General features: G+C 36.0%; 2 protein-coding genes across 2 annotated transcripts; one reads left to right on the top strand and one right to left on the bottom strand.

The window, feature by feature from the left end:
• The first annotated feature begins 18 nt into the window (after window positions 1-18).
• Window positions 19-11243, top strand: LOC117101187 (IgGFc-binding protein-like). The gene is made up of 3 exons (XM_033241077.1): window positions 19-139; window positions 9047-10092; window positions 11238-11243. Exons 1-3 carry the CDS (start codon window positions 31-33, stop codon window positions 11241-11243), a joined length of 1161 nt encoding a protein of 386 aa, XP_033096968.1. The 5' UTR covers window positions 19-30.
• Window positions 11244-11275: 32 nt separating this feature from the next.
• LOC117101173 (pappalysin-1-like) lies at window positions 11276-27594 on the bottom strand. Its single transcript, XM_033241058.1, has 18 exons — window positions 27105-27594; window positions 20876-21941; window positions 20453-20598; window positions 19649-19942; window positions 18746-19057; window positions 18068-18518; window positions 17636-17764; window positions 17309-17394; window positions 16943-17142; window positions 16529-16606; window positions 16317-16434; window positions 15815-16200; window positions 15458-15617; window positions 15151-15346; window positions 14664-14832; window positions 14207-14351; window positions 13751-13920; window positions 11276-12031 (listed from the first exon to the last, which is right to left on the bottom strand). Exons 1-18 carry the CDS (start codon window positions 27436-27438, stop codon window positions 11855-11857), a joined length of 4617 nt encoding a protein of 1538 aa, XP_033096949.1. The 5' UTR covers window positions 27439-27594; the 3' UTR covers window positions 11276-11854.
• Between the last annotated feature and the right edge of the window lie 317 nt (window positions 27595-27911).

Genomic DNA, 27911 nt, shown 5'->3' with positions numbered 1-27911 from the left:
ACAATAGAAGATCACGAATTGAAACGAAGAATGAACACTTATTATCGTTTAGGCCTGCGTCCAATATTTAGAATATTTCAATATATAGGTATATGCTTCTTGTTTCAAGCTGTAAAAGGTTATTCTACATGTCAACCAGGTAAGAAAAATACCTTGTTTTTAGCAAAATGTTATGAGGTTATTGCCTCCTCGATAGCTATGAGCGGTAATGTAGTAACGAGCAGTAGGCCTATGGTACTTTGATGCAATAACAATCCGGAACGTGGTCGTTTGGTGCATTTTATAACTTCCGCCGATATTGGGATGATGTGCAACAGACTCTATCAGAATTGGGATAGCAATATACGTAACAATATATTTTATGTTTAAATGATTACATTTTTAAATGTTTTTGATAATTTGTTTAAAAAAAACCCCAATATGTAGGCGTAGGCCTACTTTTTTAATTATAAATCGTGAATTAAAAAAAATAATAATAGTACTAGAAATTTTTCCCTTCCAAGTGAAAATTTATGGGTTAAATCTTGTATAATTGTTCTTTTAAAACTGAAATGACTGCATTTCATAGCCCAGCAGACACAAAACGTTATTATATTATGTGGTGGTTAGGTTATGTACAAAAATTACTATGGCACTGAGCGTTTCAGCAACGGTTGCAACGTCATTTAGTCAGAAATTACGTTATAAGTACGTATTTCTGTTTAATTTTTTTACTTCAAAGTTATTATAACGTCACGTGTTAAAAGGCAAGTCTAATATTATGACAAGACCTATTTATATTGAGACATTGTTGAATGAAATAATATTGTCAAAATAGGTATAGACCTACATGACGTAAAAAAACGGACTTTAGACAGTTGTTATAAATTAGTACTGTACTGTTACTTTGACACAACGGCACTTCACAGCAATGACTAGCTAGATGAATAGGCCTAAGCTAATTACTGTACTAGCGGTTTTAAAGACCCTGTTTTAAATAATGGACCATTTCCGAGTTTCAATCAAACTTAATAATTATCATGAATATGTATAGAACAGAAAAGTTCTTGGAACTATACAGATATAAACTAGGCCTACAGTACTTCCAGGCACATGTTGGAACGAATTTAAAATTTGTATTACAGTAGAACCCCCCTCCTTTGGGACAACAATATTTCAGGGGACACCCCTATTAAGGTGACAATTTTCCGTGAAACGAGGGAAATTATATATTTTTTTAACACTACAGCCAATCTCTATTAAGGGGGCACCAATATTAAGGGGACGGGGACATTTTCTGAGTGATTTTGACCATTAAACATGACATTTCTTGTTTTGTGTACAGTATTTTTATATAGGATTCTAATCTATACTGTACAGCCTGCTGCACACTGATTTCTAATTTAGTAACATCTATTAGGCTTAATAGTATTCTATCTTGTGAATCCAATAGAAAGCTCAATATTTAAAAAAAAGCATTGCAGGTTGAGATCCATGGCTAAATTGAAAAAAGGGATTAGCCTTTATCTTGTGATTAATCTCTTAGGTTATCACACCTACACATAAGCGATCCTTGACTGATGCACATTTATTTTATAATGTTATGCCCTAAATTATATAGTGGGCTACGAATAATGTTGTATTTCATGATTTTGAACATTTTCACGCTTTTCCCGTCAAAAATTGGATAAGTACTTACGAAGATATGATATTAATCACTGTTTTTGGTAAGGTTTTAGTCAGCTATTCAATATAATACCTTACACCCCTCTGCCGATAGCCATTCAAGCAAGGCATTACCTATCAGCCAGAGGTGAATAGAAACGCATTTGCCAAGAAGATGCAATTGTTTGTGGGCCTAGGCTATATTACTATAATTATAAGGAGGTGTTCTGATTTACATTTTTTAGGGACCTATGTATTATACACTTTACAATTATTATTATTATTATTATTATTATTATTATTATTATTATTATTATTATTATTATTATTATTATTATTATTATTGTTATTATTATTATTATTAGCATATATTATTATATATAGCAAGCAAGAGAACTATAGTACCTATGTTGACGGTTTTTTTTTTTTTTTTTTCTTTTTTTTGTGCATGTTAGGATTGTATATGTTATTGTCATTTTCTTTTTATGACCCTAATATGCTCATCTGTGTTTGGATTTTTTTTCTATTTGTAGCAAACTTTACATTGTTGTCACAGTAAATCATCGAATATAGCTTGCTATCAATTAATCATGTCCCAATGTCTAGTTGTGGGAATGGTCAACAAACAATTATTTAACATTAATTTGGTAGTTAATTCCAGTAAACAATGTATTCACAAATAACTTTAGAAGGCTTTTTAATTGCAATAATGTTTATCTACTTTCACTCAATAGACTTTTTGAAATGTAGCAAGATCTACACCATGGTTTTCTGCAGTTTCATTTCCGTGTTGATAGGCGGCCCAGTGTAAAACAGGGCACACATCTGGTTACCCTCCAAAAACAACAGTTATTAGTCAGGAAATAACAATCATTATTAGGAAAAGTTAACTGTAAAGTAGTAATTTTTTTCCTAGTAAAATTTTAATAACTTAATACATGAAAATATTGTAACAATTGTGATTTATTAGTCAGTCAATTATGGGTACTCAGTGCTACAATATTTTTTTCTAATTACATCATATGCTTTATAATTATTTGGGTGATTCCATGGTAACCGACGTTACAATTCATGTATATACACATCTATGGCAAGCCGTTTTATCATTTACCTCTGAATTGCAGTTAAGTCGAATGCATTACAGTTAACTGTAATTCAAGTTAACTGCAATACATTGGAATTGCAGTTAACTTGAAATGAATTAGAGTTAACTCTAATTCAATTGCAGTTAACTTGAATGCATTTCAAGTTAACTTTGCTGCTGCTTATTAAATTTGTACATCTACCGAGATATAGCCATAGCGGTTAAGGCAGGAGCGCGCAACCTACAGCCATAATAATATCGGCGCTCGCCTATGGTTCTGGTGGAAGAACAATTCTTCTCGGAATAAGGAAACGGTAGGTTTAGTGCAGGTAATTTAGCTCATATGCACTTTAAAGAACTCAGTACATCTTTCGAGACTAGTAGTGGGTTATCCCGGTGCACGGGTTCATACACAGTGGCGTATCTAGAAGTGTTGAAGTGGGGTGCTGATAGTGGAGGGGGTGCTCTAAATCACCAAACAAATGTGATTTTTGGTGATTTTTAATAAAAATACTCGCGCGAATAAACACTCGGGCGCTAAAAATGTTTTTTTGCAATTTTTGAGGGGCACTTATTCAAACGGTGCGCTTATGAAAACAATGGAAATTGAGGGGGCGCCTATAGAAATAAATGAAAATTGTGGAGTGCTTATGTAAATTCAAGAGGCACTTTTTAATGATATATATACTGTATATATATATATAAAAAAAAAAAATCAACCGACACTCGAGCCCGTGACCTTCCACAAACATGGCGAACGTCAGCACAACTTGACCACAATGGAATGGTCGTTTAAGCGTCCAGAAGAATCTGTGGTTCTTCAGCAATGACATGTGCCTTACTTACTATTACATATTTATTTTTATTTTAAATTCAATTCATATATTCCTTAAACCAGATTTACATTTTTTTTATTGCATGGTATATTATGACCCAGAAAATAAAAAATTTCCACTGCAAAGTAAGTGCCACTTGTTACTGAATAATAGCTATGCAAAATGTATGTCGGCCATCTTTGGACGCCATTGTGAAATTATTATAAAAATTTAAGATTTAATGAGCCATAAAACACTTTGTTTAGAGAAAAGAAGCAGGAACTTCAAAAGGAATGTACATAATCCATTGCTTTGTTAAGGGATGGGCCAATTTGTTGCAATGACCTTTGACCGTTTCTGACATCATTAATGATATGTTTGCATAACCCTTGATAAAAAAAATGTAGTGGTACTGAACAATGATATTTTATACTTAAAAATGCATGTATTACAGGTTTAGAATAAGATATGGCTACCGTATCTATTCTACCCCCACCACCTTGCTACTATATATAGAATTACCCTTTTTAGGTAAAAGGTCATAAAAAAATTTTCCCATGGCCGAAATCCATCCAACTTTTTTTTGGTGGTATTTCAGGTCGATATCAACAGTTTCCAACAAAAATCGCTTTGTAAGTAATTTTTTGCCACTTTGGTGCTCCGTCTGCCTAACTACTATAAAACTTTGATTAGAGCATTGCTTTGGCATTTTTTTTGACTTATGCGTAAAATATAAATGGTTCTGTTTTGAGTTTTCATTTTTCATATGCAGGTCTCTGTTTTCAAATATAAAGAACAGCACCACCACCACTATTCTTTCATATAAATTATCCTATCTAACAATCATTCATTTATTTTAAGATTAAAAAAAGGCAATAAAAAAATCAAGCAAGACTACAATAGCTAGGTGCCAGCAGCTTAAAAAGCAAAATAATATAAAAAGAAAATATAAAATAACTTCTAAAACTCCGGAGAGTAAGCTGCTGGCTTCTCTTCCTAGATTTTGCCTTTCAATACATTATAAACCCTGCAATGGAAGCATGTCATGTGCAGATAGCAAAATGTCCACGAAATTGTTCAAGCGGAACTTTCAGCAAAATTAGATATAAAGATGTGGGGTAGGCTGTCTCTTATACACATCTAGATGTGTATAAGAGACAGGTAGTAGGGCATAGGCCTAAGCCTAACTATGTCTACATACACTATCGGTCGTTTAGCCAGATATGTTTACCTACCTACCCTAGGCTACCCTATAGTTTCATTAGCATTAGTCCTACTACTCACCTAGCTACAACATGTTTTTTTTAACTTTTTATGTATAACCATGGCTGCTGAAATGACCGTGCATCAGCCGAATGTAGTACAATTGTTTATCAGTGTGATTAATCTGCTCAATAAACAATTTTAATTACTTTTGCAAATATAAAGATGTGGGTAACCCACATCTTTATATATAGCCTGGTTCACGTCGAACTTTATCTAGATATACCGGTCTTGAAACATGATACGATAATCCCCTAATTGCGTTCGATGCCAAGTTAGAGCCAGATAAACAGCCAGCCAGTTTCAGGCCGTCGACGTCACACGGTCGAAAGGCTTGTTTAATATAACATCTGCTGTATTTTACGAACCTCTAGTACCAAGTGGTATTCGTTCAAAAAAAATTTGTAAACTACTGTAGAGAAGGTGTGAGTTTCCACTACCTAACCTAGCCGACCAGTATGAACCAACGACCAGTGCAGCAGCGTGTTCTATCGCAATATAAGTGGTAGATTCTCTAGGCCCTGGCCCTAGTTACATTTACCTTCGATAAAAATCGAATTATTTTAATCGCTACCCAGCATTCTTACATTTATCAAAAATATTGTTTTAATTTTCATTAAAACGTATGTATACTTAATGGACCTTTCTGTCCTGTTTTGTAGTTTTTAGATCGCTCAATTGTGTTGTTTACATGCACTTCGCGAAAATCTGAGTTGTTGACTTACACTTTTTTATTTCGTCATCGTAAACATGTGCGCTCATTTTAACGACTGGCGTTGGTGGTAGTTCGTTGAAATTGAATTAATAGCGACTATTATAGCAGAAATAGAAAAGATTGAATTGTCAATAAATAAATACAACAAATCTGATTTTATTATTAAGAAAAATATACATCATTATCACTTTGAAAAACGTACGCAATCGGACTTTTTAACGTTATTACTTCGATGATGCAAAGGGCAAAGGTCATTGGTAATATCGACTATTCGTAAAAGGACGTTTGCTGGGTGTTTACCCAAAATATTACAAATAATTTCGTGAAAACCAGACTAATGAGACTACTTCGATGCTGTTGTTAGCATTGGTGAAGTACGTTGTTGCCAGCCAGAAGATGATAATGGTGGTACAATACAACAAAGCTGGATTAGATGCCTACGTTACGTAATCGTGTCCTTATAATCCGAGCCGACTTTACCGTTAAGCAAGTTAATTTACCGTTATTCTAGTAAAGTTAAGTCACTTAACTTAAGTGACTTAATTCCTTTAACTAGCTATAATTGAGTGGTTCACGTCGAACTTTTAACTAGTTAAGTGGATGTATATCTAGATAAAATTTCGACGTGAACCAAGCTTACGACTTTTCATGGATCTCGACCTGCTATGGAATATTTGGTCATAAACATTTCACTCGAATCAAGAAACAATATCAAGAACTTATACAACTTTTGTAGTTTTAATTATAGGCCTATATCTATTATTTTATATGTTAACATTAAATGAACTAGCATACCCGTGATCCGCACAGTGTTGAATGAGTGGGGAAAGGTGGCGATGATGTACATTGTTGAATGGGGACGTTGAGGAGGCAATCGTTGTGGACGTTATGGTTACCATGTCATTATTTTTCTGAAGGACGTCTTCTTTGTAGTTATGTCTTTGGTGAATACTGTAGTCCTTGTGAGGAATTATTGTGCAGTGTGATCAAGGGTGGATCCAGAATGTTTCAAACGTGGGGGGGGGGGGGGTTGGTGTGCACAACAGTTTCAGAATAATTTAATAAAGCAAATAGCACATAGTCCTATATTGCATTGAAATTTAAAAAATATTTGAAAAACAGGGAGGGGTGACGTCCCTCTCCCCTACTGGATCTTCCCCTGTTGTTTTGGGCTACCCTCTTGTAAGTGAAAGTACAGTACAGCAATATAGAGTAGGCCTAGCCTAGTTGGGCATGAGAGAAGTGTTTGTCTTAATCAAGGTGTGTGCATGTATAGGCTATGTATCTGTGCTTCTGATATTCAAAAGAACCCGTAGATAAACATTGTCCCGACGTGTTCACCAGAGGCGGATCCAGAGATGTCCAAATGGGGGGGGGGGGGGGCGCAAATGTTGTTCCAATTAAGACAACACTGTCCTAGGGGGTCGGCCTACAGGGGCATGCCCTCGCAAATTTTTTGTGTTTTAGACGCCCAAAAATAACATTTGAGGAGTTCTGGGCTATCCTTTTTTTTTTCTTCTTCTTTCTTTTTTTTCTTTTTTTTTTTCTTTATTTTACCTTCCAAAAAGGGGACACCTGGGCCGGGCCCCCCCCCCCACCACCGCCTTTGTTAAAGGCGGGGGTGGGGGGGCTAAACCTAATTTTAGGTTACTCACTCTTTATTGCACTTAGTGCGCGCCATACCTCATTTAATTGGCGTCCCATACTCGATTTCGTTCTCTAAATTAACTTTCTCGTTGGTGGCGCTGTCCAGAATGAGAAAAATAATAAAAAATAAGAGACTTGTGGCAAGTCTAACCCCAGTGTATAAGATACGAGCACATTCCTGCCAGCGGCTTCAGAGGAGATAGGTGAAGTTACGCGGTGGCGATTAGCAAAATTAATACTATAGATTATTGTTGCATCGCAAATTACTGTTATAAGTTAAGTTGAAATTCAACTGTATCTAATTCTTAGGTCAAAAATAAAATTATAAAGAATCTATCTATGACGTCATCATTATATTAAAACATGCCAAAAACCCCTTTTAAGGGAACGATTTCACGTTTTTGGTTAGTGTCCTATTCAGGGGACACCCTTATAAACGGGACACTTAAAGATACAAAGATATTATATCAAATTAACTAAAAATACATAAAAAGTACAATTAAAAGTTCTGAGGGTTTAAAATAATGTTATATAATAATATTATACAGATACTGTATGTTTGTCCTCCATGATCAAAAATATATCATTAGTCCTACCCTTCCAGGGTGAAAAGTGTGACACTTTCTTGCCTAATAACATAGTCCGGCCTCAACATAAATTTCGAAGCTAAGTCAAAAATATCGTATTACCGACTGCTTTACATGTTTCACGTGGTTTTAATTTTTCCTTGTTTTCCATGAGCTTCTAGAAACATCACCATGATTACTAGGACCTATATATTATGTATATTAATATTTATCTAGTGCAGTATTTATATTTACCTAATAGTTTCAAATAAACCATTAAACTTTGTAGTGGAATTTAGCATCTAGCAGACCGGGAAAATCTGTGGAAAATACTGACAGAGGGCGTTGGTGTAACGTCAACTAGCGACAGAAATGTGTGACAGAGGATAATGTATTGAGCTTAGGCCTATAATTATTTTTATCAAGTGTGTGCACAAATCGTCGTATGTATCATGTTTAAACAAAATATCACAGTGCTGATAAATTCTACATGACAATTTTTTTTTCATTAAGTGCACGGGAATTTTTAACCATCTTTTACAGTCCACATACTGTAACATACATGGGATAGGAACTTAGATTTTAAATTGTAAGCCTATAATCAATTTATTTACATTTACGTAATTTTTTATAATGATTTAGGCCAACTTATTTTCTTTACTTATAAAACAGATAAGGTGCTTTAAATAAAAATAAACACTGGGCCCATGAAAAAGATACTACAGTTTAAGTAAGCTTAACTGACAGTAGGCCTATTTTTCTATTCTTATTAGTACATGTAATTATCAGGTCCAATAAAGAACAAAATATTATTTTATCACCCTATCTAGGCTGGAAAAGTGATAATTGAGGGATGTTTTTTATTTATTTTTTTACTAAAGCCAAATAACACCTTTGGGTTGTTTGCTGGTGTATTGATATAAGTAAAATACATGATTGAGATCAAACAAACAATATCTACTGTTTACTAAAAAATAAGTTAATTTTTTTTTCTCAAAAACATGCGGGTGAGGATGAAAACTAATCATTTTTTACTGGGCTTTATATTATTTTAGGAAGTGGTTGAAGAGGTGATTTTACGTGTATAATGATCAAAAAAGGGTTTCTTTTCTAGCGAAGACTATTTTGGGACTCGACCAACAAATCTATGCATAGCATTGGAAAATTGAAATTTTCACGTCAAAAATCCTACTTGGAGGATGAGACCATAACCTTGTGCTAATTTTAACCACAAAGCCATATATCTTTAGTGTAACTATAATAATAAATTGAAATGCTCGAAACTTTAATAAGCTCTTTACTTTATATTTAGATTTTAGGACAGCTTCAGCAGAAAACAGAAAATTCACTATTGGTTTCATGGAGAATGCAGAAAAGAATCTTCCGCTGACTCTTACATTCGTTCTTATAGGAAATGCCGAGGAAAAACACGACTTACTACCTAATATTGTAAACATTACGTCATCATTATTTGAAATTTCTGTCATACAACATGAAGCAACAGAAACCGTCTATCTTCCTAGCAGTCTGGTGATATCCGGTAGTCGTTTGGGATTTATTGGCATTGAAATCAGTTCAAGTGCTGAGATCCGTGTGTTCGGCATAAACACTGCAAGTTCACGATATTTAGACGGGTTTCTTGCTTTACCAATTGAAAAATTAGGGTGTCAATATTACGTCGCTTCATACACTAGATCTCAGGTTTTAATAGTTGGTATCGAAAATAACACAAGCTTGAGCGTGCTTATTAAGGCTGAGGTTATGTTTGACAATAAGCAAATTCATGCCGGTCAGTTTGTGAACCTAACATTACGACGATTTCAAGCAGCGCAGCTTCAGAGTGAGTTGGATTTGTCGGGAAGTTTAATAACATCTTCAAAACCGATAACCGTAATGGCTGGAAGCATGTGTGCGACCTTATCAAGCAATGGACTGCATTGTAATCATCTCGTGGAGCAGTTGCCACCACTAGAAAGCTGGGGATCAACGTTTATACTCACGTCATCCCAAATATCTAGAAGTAGTGACTTGTTTCGTATATTCTCTAAAGAAAACAATACAGTTGTTACCATAATCACCATAACAACATCGCATCATACAACAAACCTTACGATCGATGAAGGCCAATTTCATGAGATTTTTCTTAGCGGCTCAGAACATGCATGGATAGAGACATTCGAGAGAATTATGGTGGTGCAATACAGAGGTTACTTTATGGAGGCCTCAGGATTGGGTGGACCGTCTATGTGTGTACAAGCAGCTCTTGAAACTTTCGACAGTAGCCCCGTAACACTCTCAATCTTTGACGTAACAACAGACGGCGTGAATCGCTTTCGGAACAGTATTGCAGTTTTCACGGTATGCAAGGACATGCATAATATTTTACTAAATGGCAACTCTATACTATATTATAAGAATATTTATATTCAATTATTTGAGAAATCTGATCGAAAAGACCATTACTGTAAATTAGTTGTTGAATCTACTTGGAAAACAGTTCAGGTTTCTTCTCGCGTTGATATGAATGTATATTTCAATGTGAATATCTACGGATTTAATGAGGGAATTTCATTTTCATATCTTGGTAAATATACTCTACTAAAATATGCTGGAGACTCATCGCACAGAATGTCATCATCAGCGTATTCAAATACACCAGGAATTCGATCCTTTCTGAACACTAAATTAATATCAAAAACGCCCTCTACGCTATCATCGTCATCATCATCACCATTATCATCATCATCAATATCCTCAACATCATCATTATCATCACCATCATCATTTTTGACAATGGTAGCGTCTTCTACATCACCATATTTCTCGATCTCAACACAAAATGCGTTACGCCATTTAGGCCTATCGTCAATCATATCGTCAAGCACGAAGCCGCAATCGTCAGTTTTATATTTCACATCAACTCCAGCTCCTCTTGCATCCGTTGTGTCACCAGTAACTGACTCAAATATAGAAAGGCAACCTAGTACTGCCAGGGCCTCATTGTCTGTACATAGTTTTGCAATGTATATAGCACATAATACAGTTATTGAAAATGTATCGAAGCCCCATCAAAAACTTAATAGGAAATATGAAAATGAAACTCTACCATATTCATACATATACTACCTAGCTGTGTTTCTGTTTATTCCTCTTATTTTTGCATGCGTATGCGCAATAGCATGTTATTATAAATTCCACATATTACTTAAATGGAATTGTAGTCGTGTCGCTCCAATGCACTTCGTTCGTATTACCCGTACCCAAAGAGCACACGATAGACTTAACCATGCTTGGATATAGTCTTAAAGACCAGGTTAATAGCCACGATATTACAGGCTATTTGACAATTTTGTTGCTTTATGGTATTATATTCATTTGACAAATAGGTCAACAAATTCTAATAGAAAAAAATATATATAGATGCTGTAACATTGTCTTGACTAACACACGGATATGACACAAAATTAAATTGCTAATATCAATTAAATTATTTGTTACTACAGCTATAGTATGGAGACAGAAAACAAAACTGCAAGTGGTATTCAGGGAGGTTTATATAATCTTAGTTTATTTGCATTGTTTTAACAGCATAAAATAGAAATGTGACATTACACACACGTACACAACATTATAGAACGCACACACACACACACACACACACACCCACACACACGCCCTCTCATCACACAACACACACATACATTGCATTGATATGGTTCATTAAATCCCCATCTAACGTAACCATCTACGGTCGTACATATAACATATGTTTAACATATTTTTTTAATGTAATATGTACTGTGAACAAGAATTAAAATACTGTAATTTATTTACATAACTACATAACATGTTTTCAAATATAATGACGTCATTCTTTTACTGCTTATACCCAATGGGCATGCGTTTATAATTTCATTGTGCAATAACGGAGGCTATTATTTTTAGCATAATGCTAATTTTATTTTTGTCGATTGATAGTTTTAACAAATATGGTAAGATAAAAAAAGATGTACAATTAATTATATCCCAGACCATAAGCCAATTTGCAAAAAAAAAGCAACCAAAAAAACAATCATATAGACTCTCTTTAATATTTCTCTGAAAATATATCAAAACCGCGTTACTTCTGTTGGTTTTCGATGGCGTTTGGATCCAGACACCGACAGTCGTCTTTGCAGCCTGCAGGAAAAGGAATAACTTCTCCGTCTTTCACGGTCGATGTACAACAATCTCCGCCGTCCCAGTTGCAGTAGGCACGATTATTAATTCCGTCACAATATCCATCCCTGATAAAGTCCTGAAAGAATAAAAAAAATTCAAATATGATTAAATATGTTTACTTTAAAAGCATGCAACGTGCTCGGAAAGTTATGTGTGAAGATGATATTCAACGTCACAGCGAAACATAATAAATTAATATGCGTAATGATGATAGAATACAAAAGATAAGATATAGACAAAATGTTTTCATCTTGAATTGCGGTTTAATAAAAAAAGAACACAAGTGCACTTATATTAGGAATACTGTACTCAAAATACGTAACTTTACAACATTAATGATGCTGGAACAGTGTAGGCCTATAGATTATCAAAACCAATAAGTCAAATCAATCGATTTGTTTTCGTTCATAAGCAATACTAATATAATAATACTATCATTGTAATTACAGTAATACTTGGCAATACACATATGAGACGTGTTGCCACAATAAGTAAAATACGCGTAATGCAGATCAGTTTATAAGCTGCATTCACATCTGATCCGAACAGAAACATAAACAACGTTTCCAATGCTCTGAACGTCAGCGTCCCTACTTTTAAGCCCAACACAGACACCGTCGTACGACGCAGCCCGACGCGATTCGTCTTCGGGGACAGCCTTATGTCGTCGTGAGGAATATTAAACATGTTTAACATTCTACGAGGTGACTTCCCCAACGCAAACTCACACAGACCCGACGCAACAACAAATCGTTGTCTGAGTTGGCCTTCTGATTTTCTGATCTGTTCGGTAGGATTTCCGATCCGAAAATTCGGATTTGGTGTGAATGCACCTTAAAGCATTGTTACAGTATGTTTCACTACCAATAGCAATAATTAGGCCTATCAGGACAAACTCGTTAAGAATAGCGAAACGCACAAAATGGATGGGGAAAACAATAGTAGTAGGCCTACACTCGTGATACATAAAACAATAGTTATTATATAGTAATAGTGCAAATAGAAATACTGTGCAGAGGCTTAAACACAAAACGAAAAATATTGAAGGGAAAATAGATTATGGATCTACACATACGTGTACCATCTGAGAGTTTATGCAAAGAGCTTAAGTAATAGGCGAGAGATGATGTGTGTAGATTGTTTCGTAAAAATATTAAAAGTTTCTCTACAATTGTTTTTTATACACAATGTTGCCTTTATCCTGGATCCACCCATGTTTTCCTGATTCTGTTATAGCTGCGTTTTATAATCAAGCAAAGTTTTCATTATAATTACAGTTTACTTTTTACACAGTATGATACATCGTTATCTCTATACCCTACGCAACACTAACGTTTTGTAAACTATTAGAAGTCGGTTCTATACAGTACTTGCAAACTTAAGTTGATGAGGTAAACGATAAAACGTTTAATTTTAGTTGCAATTAAAATGAACAATGTGCAAGATTAATTAGTTCCACGCAGTAACAATCTTAAATTTATATATGATTATTATGAAGTGCTCAGATCAAGAACATTTTGTAGTACTATTAATATATACATTACATAATTGTGCAACAGTGCGGAGGTGTTTAACAATAAAAAAAAAAAAACATCACACGAGAATACAAGTAAACAAAGTACATTGTGCAGTAAATGACAACATATGGAGATGAGTGACACAGCATGGACTATTTTCGAAAATTCCCGGTATAGTCTTTCCGAGTGGATCTCAAATATTGAAGTTGTTTCTTCTTTTCATCGAGAAGTTTCAATCGTTTTGTTCCATTTGGAAATTCATCTTCATTACATCCTACCTCTTGACATCCCTTGACACACGTGACTAACGACGGATCCGGATACCACTCACGACGAACTGTACAGATGATGTGTCTTCCATTCGTCTTCCATACATTATCAATCAGGCTTGTGTTTGTCAAAACTGCGTCATGACCGTACGCATTACACGCGGCTGTACAGTTGGTTCCTATTTTAAATTTTAAAAACAATATTAATTCCGACACTACTGTATAGTGGGAAGAGTTAACGACAATGGATCAAGCAAATAGTAAAACAAATAATTTGTTACATCATGTTACATTATCGGAGTAACACTGCTTCTTAGTATTTTGGAACACAATTTTAGGTATTGTCAACATGATGTCATGTAACTATTATGATTTTGATTTACTAACAATATTAACCAGTAGGAATAGCTATGAAACCGATATAAATATACTCAATAAAAGAAAAACATATGAAACTAAACATACCAACTCTGTTACCGTTGCACCTAAACTCCACCTCGTTACTACTTTCGGGTTCCGGACATAACAGTGAACCAGTGTGTTTCATGCAGGCAGAAAAGGCATCGTGCCAAGGTGTATCCCAACCTCTCTGACCACAAGTTACTATTGTCTACGAAAAAACAAACCCAAATAAAAGTTGAAAATTAATGAGATGATTTTGACATTGGTTGTGATGCTTTGTTTATGCTCATTTATGCGTACGTTAATTCTTAATGTGATATTTAATGTTTTTAATGTATTAATTGTGTCAATTCAGTGATACAGTATAAATAAATATATAGAGCCTATAGATAGTTAATGTATATAAACATATAAATATATGCAATAATATCTATTATGTAACATATGTATATTATATATTATATGTAACATTGCAGTGTCAGTGTCATTATATATACAGTATAGGTTATAGTAAACTCACCTTCTCAGGTCTGCCTGGACAATGAAGACTACACTGACTTTGGAAGTATTGGTCGTCACTGCAATTATATAATCCTTGATACATAGCTGGAGGGGGTGGACACTGCACTCGAACACACGACGGCCCAGACCATTCAAGATTTTCACCACATTGCAAACGAAACGTACGCCTGGATAATGATACAACGTTTGAAAAAAAATTGACAATAATAGTAATCTATGATTTTTGCTACAATATTATATCTCATTTATCAGTCAATAAGTAGGGTAGCATTTATAAAACTTCATGTTTAATCAATTAGAGTTGACATTTCATAGGTATTGAAAAATTCACATACAGCTATGACAAAATACTGAAGGTCATATCTATAAAAAAATATGTCTAAATAGATGACGTCATAAGTTTAAATCCAGTTAGTAGGGTATAAATTCATTTGAACTAAATAGTTTTTCCATAAACGTTTTTGAAAAAATTAAAAAAAACTAACCGATGCCTTTTATTTTGAACATGGTATCCAACTTTGCATCTATATCTGGCATGACTACCGACGTTATAAGTGAGGGGTTGCGATGTCGCTGGCAGTGAGTTGAGTGGTAACGGCGGTGGGTCGCAGTGTTGCTGACAGAATGAATTCGGCAAAGAATATTCACCATCTTCTAAACACGTCACAGACTTATCGGTTCCTACGATTTAGATAATCATTTTCATTATTGTTATTCAATTTACAATACAGAAATTAAGACTACACTTGACGTTAGCGTTTCATGTAATCCTTTAAATGGTTTGTAACGTACCTTGCATTTTGGCTGGTGGATTGCACTTAAAGTTACACGTTCGCCCAAAAAGAGTTCCTTCTGGACATAATGTCGTAGCATAAGTGATGTCTGGGTTCCCACAATCCACTGGCTTGCATGTCACATCTTTACCTTCCCACTGTCCGTTTACACACATAACCTGTGAAGAACACATAGATGTCATTGCGATTCACACTATTGAATCCTCTGTTTGCACATAATCTAATTTAGATAAACCAAAGCTAATCCACAACAGAATTAATCAAACATGGAAGATATCAACCAGTCGAAACGCTGACTTATAGACTGATGAGTATTTTATTATTGCTATCGTGAAATCTTCAATACGACTCTTACCTCATTTTTTCCTAATGGTCTGTACCCCTTGTCACATTCTATTGTGTAGGTTTCCCCTTCCTCAACAATATCACTAACATTTCGGCTTAACGTCGCATACCTTGCTTCGGGAACAGTGCAAGTTGGTATATCACATGAGTAACGGCTACACTGCCTCGTTGTTGGACTGTAGAGTTCGTCTTCTCCACATGATTGTAGAATAAGAGGGTCGAACGATTTTAGAGATCGTAGACGAACACCTGAGATGCCAATAAACTTATAATCTAATGAGATGACAACTTCTCGGGAGTAGTAGAACGGTTCGCTGAGGTCGTGCTTGACATTAAAAGCAGCTGGATTCGAGGTGCATTTTAGAGGTACATCATGGTCTAAGTAATGGTCAACTCCTGTGAAAGTACCAAACAACGAATACAGTAAACATGTCTGATATAATTATATATATATATATATATATATCTGTCTCTTATACACAATGCAAAATAAATTAGCAATTATTACTTACCATCTGTGTCGATTAACTTAACAGACGCATGTGTCGGTGTTGAAGCCTGGTTTGTTACGCCGTCAGCACCAATGTAGATCAGGACACTCGTTACCACAACTGCTTTGGGGAATCCAACCTGGAATTACGAAGACAACAATTATTAATTGGCTTCTGATCTGAAACCGGCATATTATGGCAAATTAACAAGCACATTCATTCAGTGATCTTACCTTCAACCATAGATTGTAGTCATTAAGACCAGCCCCGCATGGACTCCATAATGCATCAGTCAATCTGTAGCTGCAAACCTAAGTAAAAAACGAAAAACGTATGCCATCAATTTATTGATCATAAAGACCATCAGTTTTTTAGGTTATCCAGTGTTTCACGAATATCTGTTAAATAATTTCATATTAGAAAATTAGACATCAAAAACAGTCTAGGTAAGAATTCAGTTGTGACCTAAAACAAACCGTGACTTTGCTTTCATGATCTATATAGATAACATTTTGTGAATGCGCATAACCTACAATTGAAGTTCGTGTATGTTTACGATGATAATAGTTATTCTAAGCATTATAACTAATTAACCGGGATACATTTTGCACAGTGATCACAATCAAGCAATGAAAATCAATTCGTACCTGATCCCTGGGAGGTTCGCCAATGATGTTACTTTCCGGGCATTCTTCGCCTCGACTTTTAGGATTACCTCGTGCATAAGAAGCCCATTGGTCATAGAATCTTGGTGGAGTATAGAAACCACAATCTGCGACGTTCGTCTGTTTCTCAAACTCTTCACACTCACCGTCACCATTGTAACGATAACACAAACTAGGTGAGCCTGAAAAATGGTTCAATATTTAAAAACTCGAAAACTCTATTAAAAGATGTTTCCAAAACAAAAATACCTCAAAAAGAAAGGTAACTATTAAAGTTAGGCAATTGTTTGTAGCCGAAAAATTGCAGTAATAAATGAGAGTCAAATCAGAGATGTTTTTCAAACATACCTGCACATTTAAATCCTGTCTCTTCCTTGCAATTAACATTGCAGCCATCATTGCTCAGAACATTGCCATCGTCGCAAGTCTCGCCACTGTAAAGATTTAATTATTCATTGTTATTGCAACAAATTAAACCAACAGATGTAAATAAGAGGCGATTTTGGGCTGGTGGCCTTCAGAATTGAATAAAATCGGGTGCTGTTAACCCGAACGAAACAATTAAATGGTTAAGTTACTTAGTATAGTTTTCATTTTGTTTTCATCCTGCAAAAATTTACAACCGTTATATTAATGTAATTTGTATTTACTTTGATATTATAACGTTACACCTACCTCTCAATCTTACCATTTCCACAAAAGCGAAAACCAGTACCGATGACGAGGGGCGGTGATGGATCCCCAATGGCGTGCTTGGTGTTTGCTTGTACGCGGTATGTATATTCAGTGAACTCGTCGACGGTGCTGAAAAATGATTAAGTGTAAAAAAAAATACATAAATAAATAACAGAAAGCTACTATAGGCCTATGTTTTATCCTCACCTTGATAAGGTTTGCATTTTCATATAAAACACATTAATGTTTATCTTCATGTTGCTAAATTTACTCACACAATGGCGTGTATAAATATATGGACACATTTAATCCCAATGCAGTGGGTAGCAAAACATCATCTCATTTAACTGGATTGTTTGTGTGATTGTGAACAATTACCTTGATGTGTGAAGCAGGGGATTTAAGTTAAGTATTTAATTACTGCAAACTTACTAGTCTTCGAATACTGTTGAATTTACCAATTTGCCTCCGTTGGAATTGACAAAGGGTGGATCTCTTGTCAAGTAGTAGTTAATTGGTTTGCAAGTCTGACAGTTATTGTGACCTGGTCGTGAAATAAGCTGCACGGCGTCGATTGCGACAAATGGACCGTTCGTGTAGATAATTACGGACTTTACTTTTTCCACAATGTTGTCAAGTTTAGTGCTCAATGGAATGTCACAGTAAACGTCCATAGAACCAAGGCTGATCCGAGTTTTGTTGACTGTCACCAGCTCAATATTCTGGATCGCTTGCTCACGGTCAAGTTTTGTCACCCATACCACCACTCTAGCAGGAACCACGGGAAATTTAAAGTTCAGCTTCAGTTTACAGTTCTCGCATTTATTTTTCTCAATCCACCAGGTTCGATGATTAACAGAACACTTGGCTGCGTTTGGTGGACCTTCAAACAAACCAAAAAAAAAAAAATGGTATAGAGATATTAGTGTATATTCTCTCACAAACTTTGAATTCATTTTCAAGTGACGCAACGACAGTTACAGAGAAACCTCTGAGTAGAGGTAAAAACTAGTATTGAGCTTTCAACCACCAATCTGACATGATTAGTAAGCCACTGTGCATTCTAAGTAGGATCATTAATTATAGACCTAAATTATGTCAGCAACCAACCTGTCGCCTGTTGAGGAGAGTAATCCCCGTAAAGGTTTTCTGAATGTGGAGAAAAAGCAGAGTCGGCGTACTGTATCAGTACATCTCCCTCTACGCAGTCATGGCAGAGCTTAGAGTCTTCGGCGACGTTGTGTCCGGTGAGTGGTGGATGCCATGCTATCGTTACGGAATCCGCTGATTTTGAGATCACTTTCGGTGGCAAAGGGATCACTGATGGCTCTCTGTCTTTCTGCCATGATTGGTAGAACAGATCCAGGTAGCAATGCATCCGAGCCATTTGCTGGTGAGTAAATGACTGAGTACAGGAATCATCTGAGAATAAAAATAGTATAGTTACATAAAAACAGTGGCTGCGCCAGCATCTGAAACCTGGGAGAAAAGGTACGATTTTGGGGGTGGGGGAAGGTCCCCGATGAGAGCAAAGTGGGCGTGGTCGGGTGTCGATTAATATGCTTCAAAAGTGGTTAAGGGGGCGGAGCCTCCGAAAAATTTGACAATTTTATATACAGATTTTCTACTAATATGTAGAAAATACATATAATTTCTAACCCTTTTCTTCTTTTCTGGGGTGGGGGAAGGATACCCCATACCCCGTAGCACCGCCACTGCATAAAATTATCAGTATAATTCTATTGTTTCTGACATTTGATTAAAATTGTTTTAAGATTTACCAGCTGTAATTGATGTACTATAAGTATCTCTTTGCAACTTCTAATCGTTGCAGTAATTTGTAATGCTAAACAATGACCGTACGGTACTATTATAAATAGTGTTTTTTATCATACATAACAAATTGTGTTCATGTTTATTGAGGTTTGCAAATTTATTTGGACATTCAACACAATGGTGTAGTACATATGGTACATATTGACAATTCGTCATTGGTTAGTAGAATCAACTTACTTGCATAGCTCATGTAGTTCCTAAATGGCGTGTCACGAAAACCACTCAACCCACAATCACTGGTTTCATCGAGCCGCGGGTCTCTGCAATGTTCATTCATGGGCGTTGGATTTGTGTCTGCAATCAAATCGCCGAGCTCTAAACTAGGTTCGGTTTCGAAACATTCTTCGTTGCAACGCATCTCAGTCACGCCGTGGAAAACATGCCATAGTCCCAGGCTGTGGCCGATCTCGTGTATAACTGAATCCATTACGCCTGGTACACCATACGCATCAGCATGCATCACAACGCCACCTTCGGAGAAACATTAACATTTATTTAACTACTGTATTTATTTAATAGTTGATCCACATTCACTGGTATAACCGACATTACAAGCTTAATTTTTACATAGCAAACATTTCAATAATAGAAATTGTATAATCGCTTAAATAGTATAATACATACTCCAAGTATCGAAATGCACGCCATCGTGTCGGGATTCACTATTTCGACATTAGGCTAATTATGCCATATCGCTTAAATTATAAATGCTTATCAAAATCTTGCATATTTTATAACTTTTATAAAAAATGTTGATTTTGAAATGTTTTGCTGAACCTATTAATTCTTTGGATATAATTAGGCCTATTTGTTCAATTAATATATATTTTTTTCTTAATCTTATTTGAGATATCAAGTGATTGCGTTCTTTCATATCATGTGATTAATTGCGTATATTGTCATGACCATAGAGAGTTGACTTAATCACTAACTTGTAACTTAGATCTAATGACCACTTTATTCAATAATAATTTGGCTTACCATGAAGTCCATAAACACCGAAATCCCATGGCATCGTTGCAGTACCCAGCAATTCTTCGTCAGTATATTTCGCAATGTATATATTCAAATACTCCCTAGAATCCAGTCCGACTGTAGTCTTATACTCTCTCTCTCCCATGAACATACTGCACAGGTAAAATGAGTATATAGTATGTAAATTAGGGAATATATATATAATGATATTTAAATTATTAAACTACAGTGTACTATAGTGTGAAATCATTAATGCAAATTGAACAAAATAGATTGTAAACAATCGGTCATTCTAATAAATTTATTAACGTAACATAAAGCTGTTGGTTATAAAAACAATTTAGAATAAACTTATAGTATGCATTGGTTTACTTTAAATAGGCCCACAATTAATTGTTTAATTTCTGTAAAGTGTTATATCATAATTACCAATAGCGTGACGAGGGATCAAAGCACGTTTCGAAGGTATCTGTAAGCTGCGGATCACAGCAATCTCCACCGTCCCAGTCATGGTACGCCCTATTACAGTTATCTTCACACTTTCCATTACCAATAGAAGTCAACGAACAGTTCAAGTCTTCATCGTCACAGTCTCCACCATCATTTCCAGTAAACTGGGGACTACAGTGAATATCACATTTACTGTTGCCGATGTCATCAGCCTCACAACCAGGAACAATTTGCGTCTGCCGCAGTGAGGTATTGCTGATTAAATAATCCGTTCGTTTGAAAGTGATATTATACCTGCCGAACGCTTTGTTAAGTTCACTGTGCTGCCTCTCTATTTGAACTCGGGATACCATAGGAGACGTTCCATCGTCCATTGCTATGTTGATCACTCTGTAACGTACGATCTTTGGACGTCGCAGAGACGTCTGTTCTATGTATGAACCTACAACAACTGGGTTATCACAGACTGTTATACCACACTTAGGCGTTGTTAAACTAATGTCATGCTTTTTGCTAGAAATATCGGACGGAATCAACCTCGGTAACCGGTCGTTCTTTATGCTCCAACTGGTGAAATTGTCGAAAGGATCCCAGAAAACCAATCTGTCAACAATAGCGTCATCTTGATAGGAATTCGATTGGTTGTTATACAACATGGCAATTTGGCGATGTGACAAAGCCTTTGACCACAGATGCATTTCATCGACCGATCCTCTGAAGCCTACGTCAAATTCCAGTGATCCACCGAATTCAAGCTCTTTGCACTGACGCTTTACTTCGCTGAACAGCGGACCTCTTTGGCCTCCTTTAGCTCCAACTTTAGCTCCATTAATGTACAGTTTGATGGTCCATTCGTCGTAGGATGCGGCAATATGGTACCATCGATGAACCTCGTAGCGAAATGGCGCTGCTATTTCAGTGGGTGATTTAGATCGATCAGTCTTGAGCTGAAAAAACAAATGAGCATCTTGCCTTTGGGAACCTTTGGTGTTAATGCCGATTGCCCATCCATTCTCTCGACGAAGTTCACATGTATCGTGGAGTCCTAAAAAAAAAAAGAAAATACACAAACCAAATAATATGACATAAATACAATCAATCTCTTGGAAGAATATAATGTCATTTAGAATTTAACTAATTCTTTGATACATGAATCTTCATCGAACAATTTTTTTTGTATACGAAAATAAAACAGAGCACAATGCACATAGCTTTAGAAAAGATAATACTGTATTGCATATAATATTTGCAGAGAAGAAGTGACACAGGTAGAAAATGTCCTACATAATTATGGGTGTGGGACATGATGGATTAATCAGCCTCACATGCAAAAGAAAGGGGTATTGTGCTTTTTATACCCGTCAGAGTGCAGACAATAACAGCTGCTTTTTTAATAGTAGGGCGTGGTGTGTAAATGATGCACAATGTACCGTCTCGAAGTAATCTGACACGAATTTTGAATTTAAAAATAAATTTCGAAAAAAAAATTAACGGAAACAGCTGCCAGCAGATCATAAAATACTGTAATTATTACTAACAAAAATATTATAAAAAACTTTTTGATTTAGATTCAAAGTCACCTTCAGCGAAAGAGCAGTAATTACCAAATTTATGAATAACTTGTGCTAAAAATTGCCCCAGTGACGGTTTATAATGTTATCCAAATTATACACTTTAAATCATTCTTATGACACCGATGACTTATTTGAAACACACATTTCAAGTTTATAAGTTGAACAAGTTCTAGGCCAAGGTCAAGTGCAGAGAAGCCGAGTTTCGGGTCTCCGAGGCCCAAAAATACCGATAGCCTAACGGATAACGGACATGATCAAATGAAAGGCGGGAATCGTGTTAAAGGTTTATAATAAGTCACACCCACGGGGACTAAGCCATACAGGTGGGTTAATCACAAAAAAATTGCAAAACCTGGTCGTGTACACCTCGACTCAATTAACGGTCAGAATGACTTGACCCACGGGAAATTAATTATAATAATGAGAAAATAAGAGTCTTTAATTCCGATACTCTTTCATTCGTAATGCGATATAAATAATTAGCCTATGTACTGTATCATTATACAATGTATAGGCTATAATATAGTGGTGGATTTTTCTTCGAATAGGCAAAAAACAAAAATCGTATTATTAGGCAATTTAATTGGAAAGGACACGGAATAGCAATTAGCCGTATACCGTATTAACCCACATAAACATCCGGTTTATTGATGGCAATGTAAGAAGTCACTTGGGCAGATGACTGAAATAGTTAGCCTTTAGGAATAATCGCTGCTTTCGGTGGATTGAATAGGCTTACAAATAAACAAAAAATAAGGACGAAAATAATAAATAAGAAAAAAAAAATCCCACAAATATCGCTTCAATGCATTAAATCTTCAACACTGTACTATACTCTCACAAAATACCCCACAAGGCGCGTAAGACCGTGGTAGAATGTAGGTCTCACACGGGGTGAAATAGTCAAAGGCGACATCACTGATAATTGCTACCATAATTGCGATTATGGTCTCGATTAAGGAAATGGCAACATATGATTTGGTTAAAACTGGGATAGCCATATCCCCGAAGCAGTACACTGCCCATCGAGGAAGACGAACTCACACATTCGCTATTTAGTGTAGAGATTCTTTACGCCTGAACTCTTGATAAAAGTAACCTATTTTATACAATATTACTCAATCGTGCGAACGACTTTCTTTCCGCTGCAGTTCAAAAGCATACTCAATGGATGAATGCAGTGATTATATTTTAACTGGCTATTGAATTATTCAAAATAATCTGTTAAAAATTTGCTTCCGATACGTAAAAAAGGTGGAATAATTGGCCTATACAACCAGAAAGAATGACGTCATGTGAAGGTCTGTCGAAATGTCGAATGCTGTCGGAAAATAGGTAGAAAGTGTGGTAAACTTCCGTCAAAGTTAAATTATTTATTACAGTTGGGATTCATTCTAACGTTGGGTCTTACTCAAAATAGAACAAACACGACAATATTCCAATGTGTTTTATTGGCCTCCCAGCGCGGTGGTGCGAAAAGATGAAGACTACTACTCTTAATTCATAGGTCAACTACCGTTATGTGTTAAAAATGTCAATGTTCTTGTTAATGTTTATTGTAGATATTACTTCAATCTCCTATAAACGACTACTCTCACTTCATTATAAATTATAACACTATGGGCCGGTGGCCTAATCGAGCGAATAAAGTCGGGCATTGCCCGAATGAAATGAATAAACGACTACACAGACTGTGTTGATACCAATATACCATGGATAAATAAATCGTAGGCAGGGGCGGCGCCAGAAATTCCCCGACGAGAGGTTCAGCTCCCCGACAAGGGCTCCCCCTCCCCCATCGGGGGAGGGCAGCCTCCCCCGAATTGTGTTGATTATGATATTCTTTATTTAAAAACGATAATTTGATAGAAACCATGCAAGTTGAGAGGCCCCGTGAGGTGTACTTAACCACCTATCAGAGGTACCAGACCCCATGTAGGGGAAGATCTCACGCTACCACCACCGCAACCTATACGCTTGCAATAGTAGGCCTATACAACACCTCACACATACGGTAGCACTGCTCGCACTAAAAGTGTTTAATCCCTAAAATTTGACAGCTTAGTAAGGCATACCTAAATTGTACTTTCGGCGGTCGAGATTTCATTTTTCTTCGAAAACAGGGGGTCCAGAGGTCCACAATCCTTTTCCCCCTGGACCCCCGCTAGCGCCGCCCCTGTCGTAGGCTCCTACTTTTATGCTACTAAGAACGTCTTACTGTCCAGTTCCCAGGATCTGGACGTTATTATGGACCTACTAAATTGTAAAGACTTCAACCATGTTTGACCTACATTCCTGAAAACTTTGATCGTCTGGCACGTCACGTGACTGACATTTTATATCAAATTGACGAGACAATGACTCTTTATAAATGCACATAAGCACCGGAATGTATTATTTAATGACTTTTGCGCAAGAACGTAAGCACATATTATGTAGATGTCAGCATAGTAGGCATACAGGTGAAAAGTTAGAGTATTGTAACACTTGCCGTAGGGGGCAGTACGGAAAGAGAAACAGACGAAAATCTTTTCCGCAACCACTTTTGATATGAGTTGGAAACCATAAACGGGGTTATGCAAAAAGATACAGAAAAGGTATTATTAACCTGTCCTTTAAAAACTAAGATTTTTTTTTATCATACAAATTTGTAATCGTAAGTTCATAACTTATAGTGCTTAAATATAGAAAATAATCAATTCAAATAAGGAATAAGGTTTTTTAGCTCATGACCGAATGTATGGGCCCATCTTTGACAGATAAGTTAGATTACTCAAGGTCGTCAATAAGTCATTTATTTGTATTAAGAATAAAATATTAGAAAAACAGGTTTGATAGAGTACAAAGAAAACGTTGATTGTACAAGACACACGTGCGTTTTTAGACACACACTATTTTAATATCATTAATATTGGTATTGGAAAGTGTGTTTTACATAAGTGAACAATCCCAGTTCTATTTGAGTTGATCATATTGAAAACCCGTACCATGTGCAACAGACGATTTGTGGCAACCATACGGCATGAGGCTATCTGTTCATATGAATTGACAGTTCATGAATGACTATTAACTCTTCTGCGGCCTTGATACAGGATTGTGTTATACGTTAGCAATGCGGAAATCCCCAATTGAACAATTATGGATTTGATTTAGGCTTACAATCTTTAGTAAAATAATTAGCTAGGAAAGCGCGAAAAACAAATTCAATCATTAAGCACCCGGGATCATTCGTGTCGGTCCCTAAATGTACATACCCTGATCCAGGAAGCGTACTGTAGGCATACCTGGTAATCATAGAACAGGTGTGAAATAAAATCTAATTTTGTAAATGTATTTAACTTGTGTATGAAGTCTGGGTCTCGTAGCAGTCAGTGCTGTAAATCGTCAGCATAGTTTATCAGAGGTCTCTGGGTGAAACCGCAATTATCTGGGGACGTAGGAAGAATGATTTCATTGCAATTTATTTAGATCCATGATTAAAATAACGCATCCGGAAAGTTATATATTTTTGTTTAAAACACAAAGAAGCCTATATTATTATTGTTGTTATTATTACTAATGCAACTGTATTCTAATTTTGAAGTTTAAAGCAGACAAAAACGAACCATTTCATTCAAAATTAATAAAAATAATGATAAAAACAAATGTAATATTATAATTATCATCGCATAGGTATACCACAAAATTACTCCTTAAGACTTTATTGGTAATTGATAACATGAAGGAAGTTTTTTGGGATTTAAACGCTGTCCTAGTTTCTATGGAAATAAATAGACCTACTTTTGACATTAGGGTGTTTTCGCAAGCTTACGAAAACGATAACGAGTACGGATACGTCATCAAATTTGTAGGCTATACAACCCTTCCCCTACAGTAGCATATCTGTCACAACGTAGGCAAATGAATCAAGGATTATATTCAGCTCATACAGCATAATATTGTTAAGAATGTTTTAGGCACGAATGACGATAATGATAATGACGTATTTGTTTTCCTTATCGTGTTCGTAAGGTTGCGAAATCTCCCTATTCTATTGGGTTGGGTACTGTACAGTATTCGCATCACGTGGAACTAGACTATAATAGTAGTAGGCCTTATATATTATAAGGAACTATGGCAGCCGATGTATTGAAACATTCTGGAATTGAAAGGGTCATCCCTTACAATTTACACTCCCATAGATAATTATACCATAGATAACCTGTACAAGCGCCTTGAGACGGTTTCGATCGTGGAAGGCGCTATATAAATATAAAACCATAAACCATACATGTCCTCCATACAACTAATAAGCTTAATTAGATTTCACATAAGGCAGGGCCTAATAATAATTTACTGGAAGTTACAAGCAGCAGTTTTAATGTCTTTACAATAACGTTTGTTGAAATAAGGAGGATTAGACGTTCTTAAGATGCTACATAGGCCTAAATATACAATTATGATATTATGGATTTGAATTTTTTTTTTATCAATATCAAGTAAATGTGGATATAGAAAAAAAATCTGGCCAGTAAGCTGAACCCGAAAGGATCGGGGAAAAACAGCAAACGAGCGGTTATATGGGTATATGGGTCCGGGTATCAAAATTTGAGCATGAAGTAAAAACAATAATAAACAAAATAATTGTAACTTACGTAGTATATCCGTTTGGCTAAATTGTCCTCCTTCTGCTTTAACCCAAAATGCGACTGTAAAACTAGCTCGTGGAACACTTTCAGTATCTGTCAAGCGAATAATATCAGAAGCACCAGAGAAATACGAAGCAAAATCTAGCTCGTCGACGGGGTCAGAATGATGAAGGTGGCGAGGAAATTGGGCATGGTCCTCTCGCTTCGTACGATCGTGGGATGCAGAGCACCGTTTTCCCGATCGCCTGTACCGCTGGTCCGACTCCGTATAACCATGAGCATCAATCAGATGAAACCCTACAACCAGAATAAGCAAGGAGGAATAAATACTGAAAGTCATATTCGAAGTTTGTGAGTTTTATGGCCTAAGCAATTCCGGCCCAGTTTACTCCCGGCGTTGGATACGTCCAGTGCTTAAATGGACACAAAAGCTCTTCTAAGTGGACGATTGCGTGGTTGAATGGAGCGAGCACAGCGCGCGGAGCTGGGTTGCGAATAAAAGGCTTTATCTGAATTGGTGGAGGTTTATAATAATTGGCGAATGAAAGGAGGCTGGGCTATTGTTCAGCTGACACTCGTTAACAAAGCATTGGCAAATGGGAGTGTACAATCAGAACATACGCCTATCAATTTCTATTTACTACCGTACCTCCTGACAAATTAGTTCGAATTTTGTGGCATATTTCACACCGAGTCACTGATATGTTGGCAATTGATTGACGACATAATTCAATGTACTACTACTACGTATCATTTTTTATATATTATTAATAAACTCAATACAACAAGCATACATGTATACCTACACTACAC

The sequence above is a fragment of the Anneissia japonica genome, unplaced genomic scaffold (genome assembly GCF_011630105.1).
Source record: "Anneissia japonica isolate Jap-2015-1 unplaced genomic scaffold, ASM1163010v1 scaffold7766_len575116_cov191, whole genome shotgun sequence".
In the NCBI taxonomy this organism is placed as follows: Eukaryota; Metazoa; Echinodermata; class Crinoidea; order Comatulida; family Comatulidae; genus Anneissia; species Anneissia japonica.
Note: the sequence above shows the minus strand (reverse complement) of the source record. Positions and strands in the feature narration are given on the sequence as shown.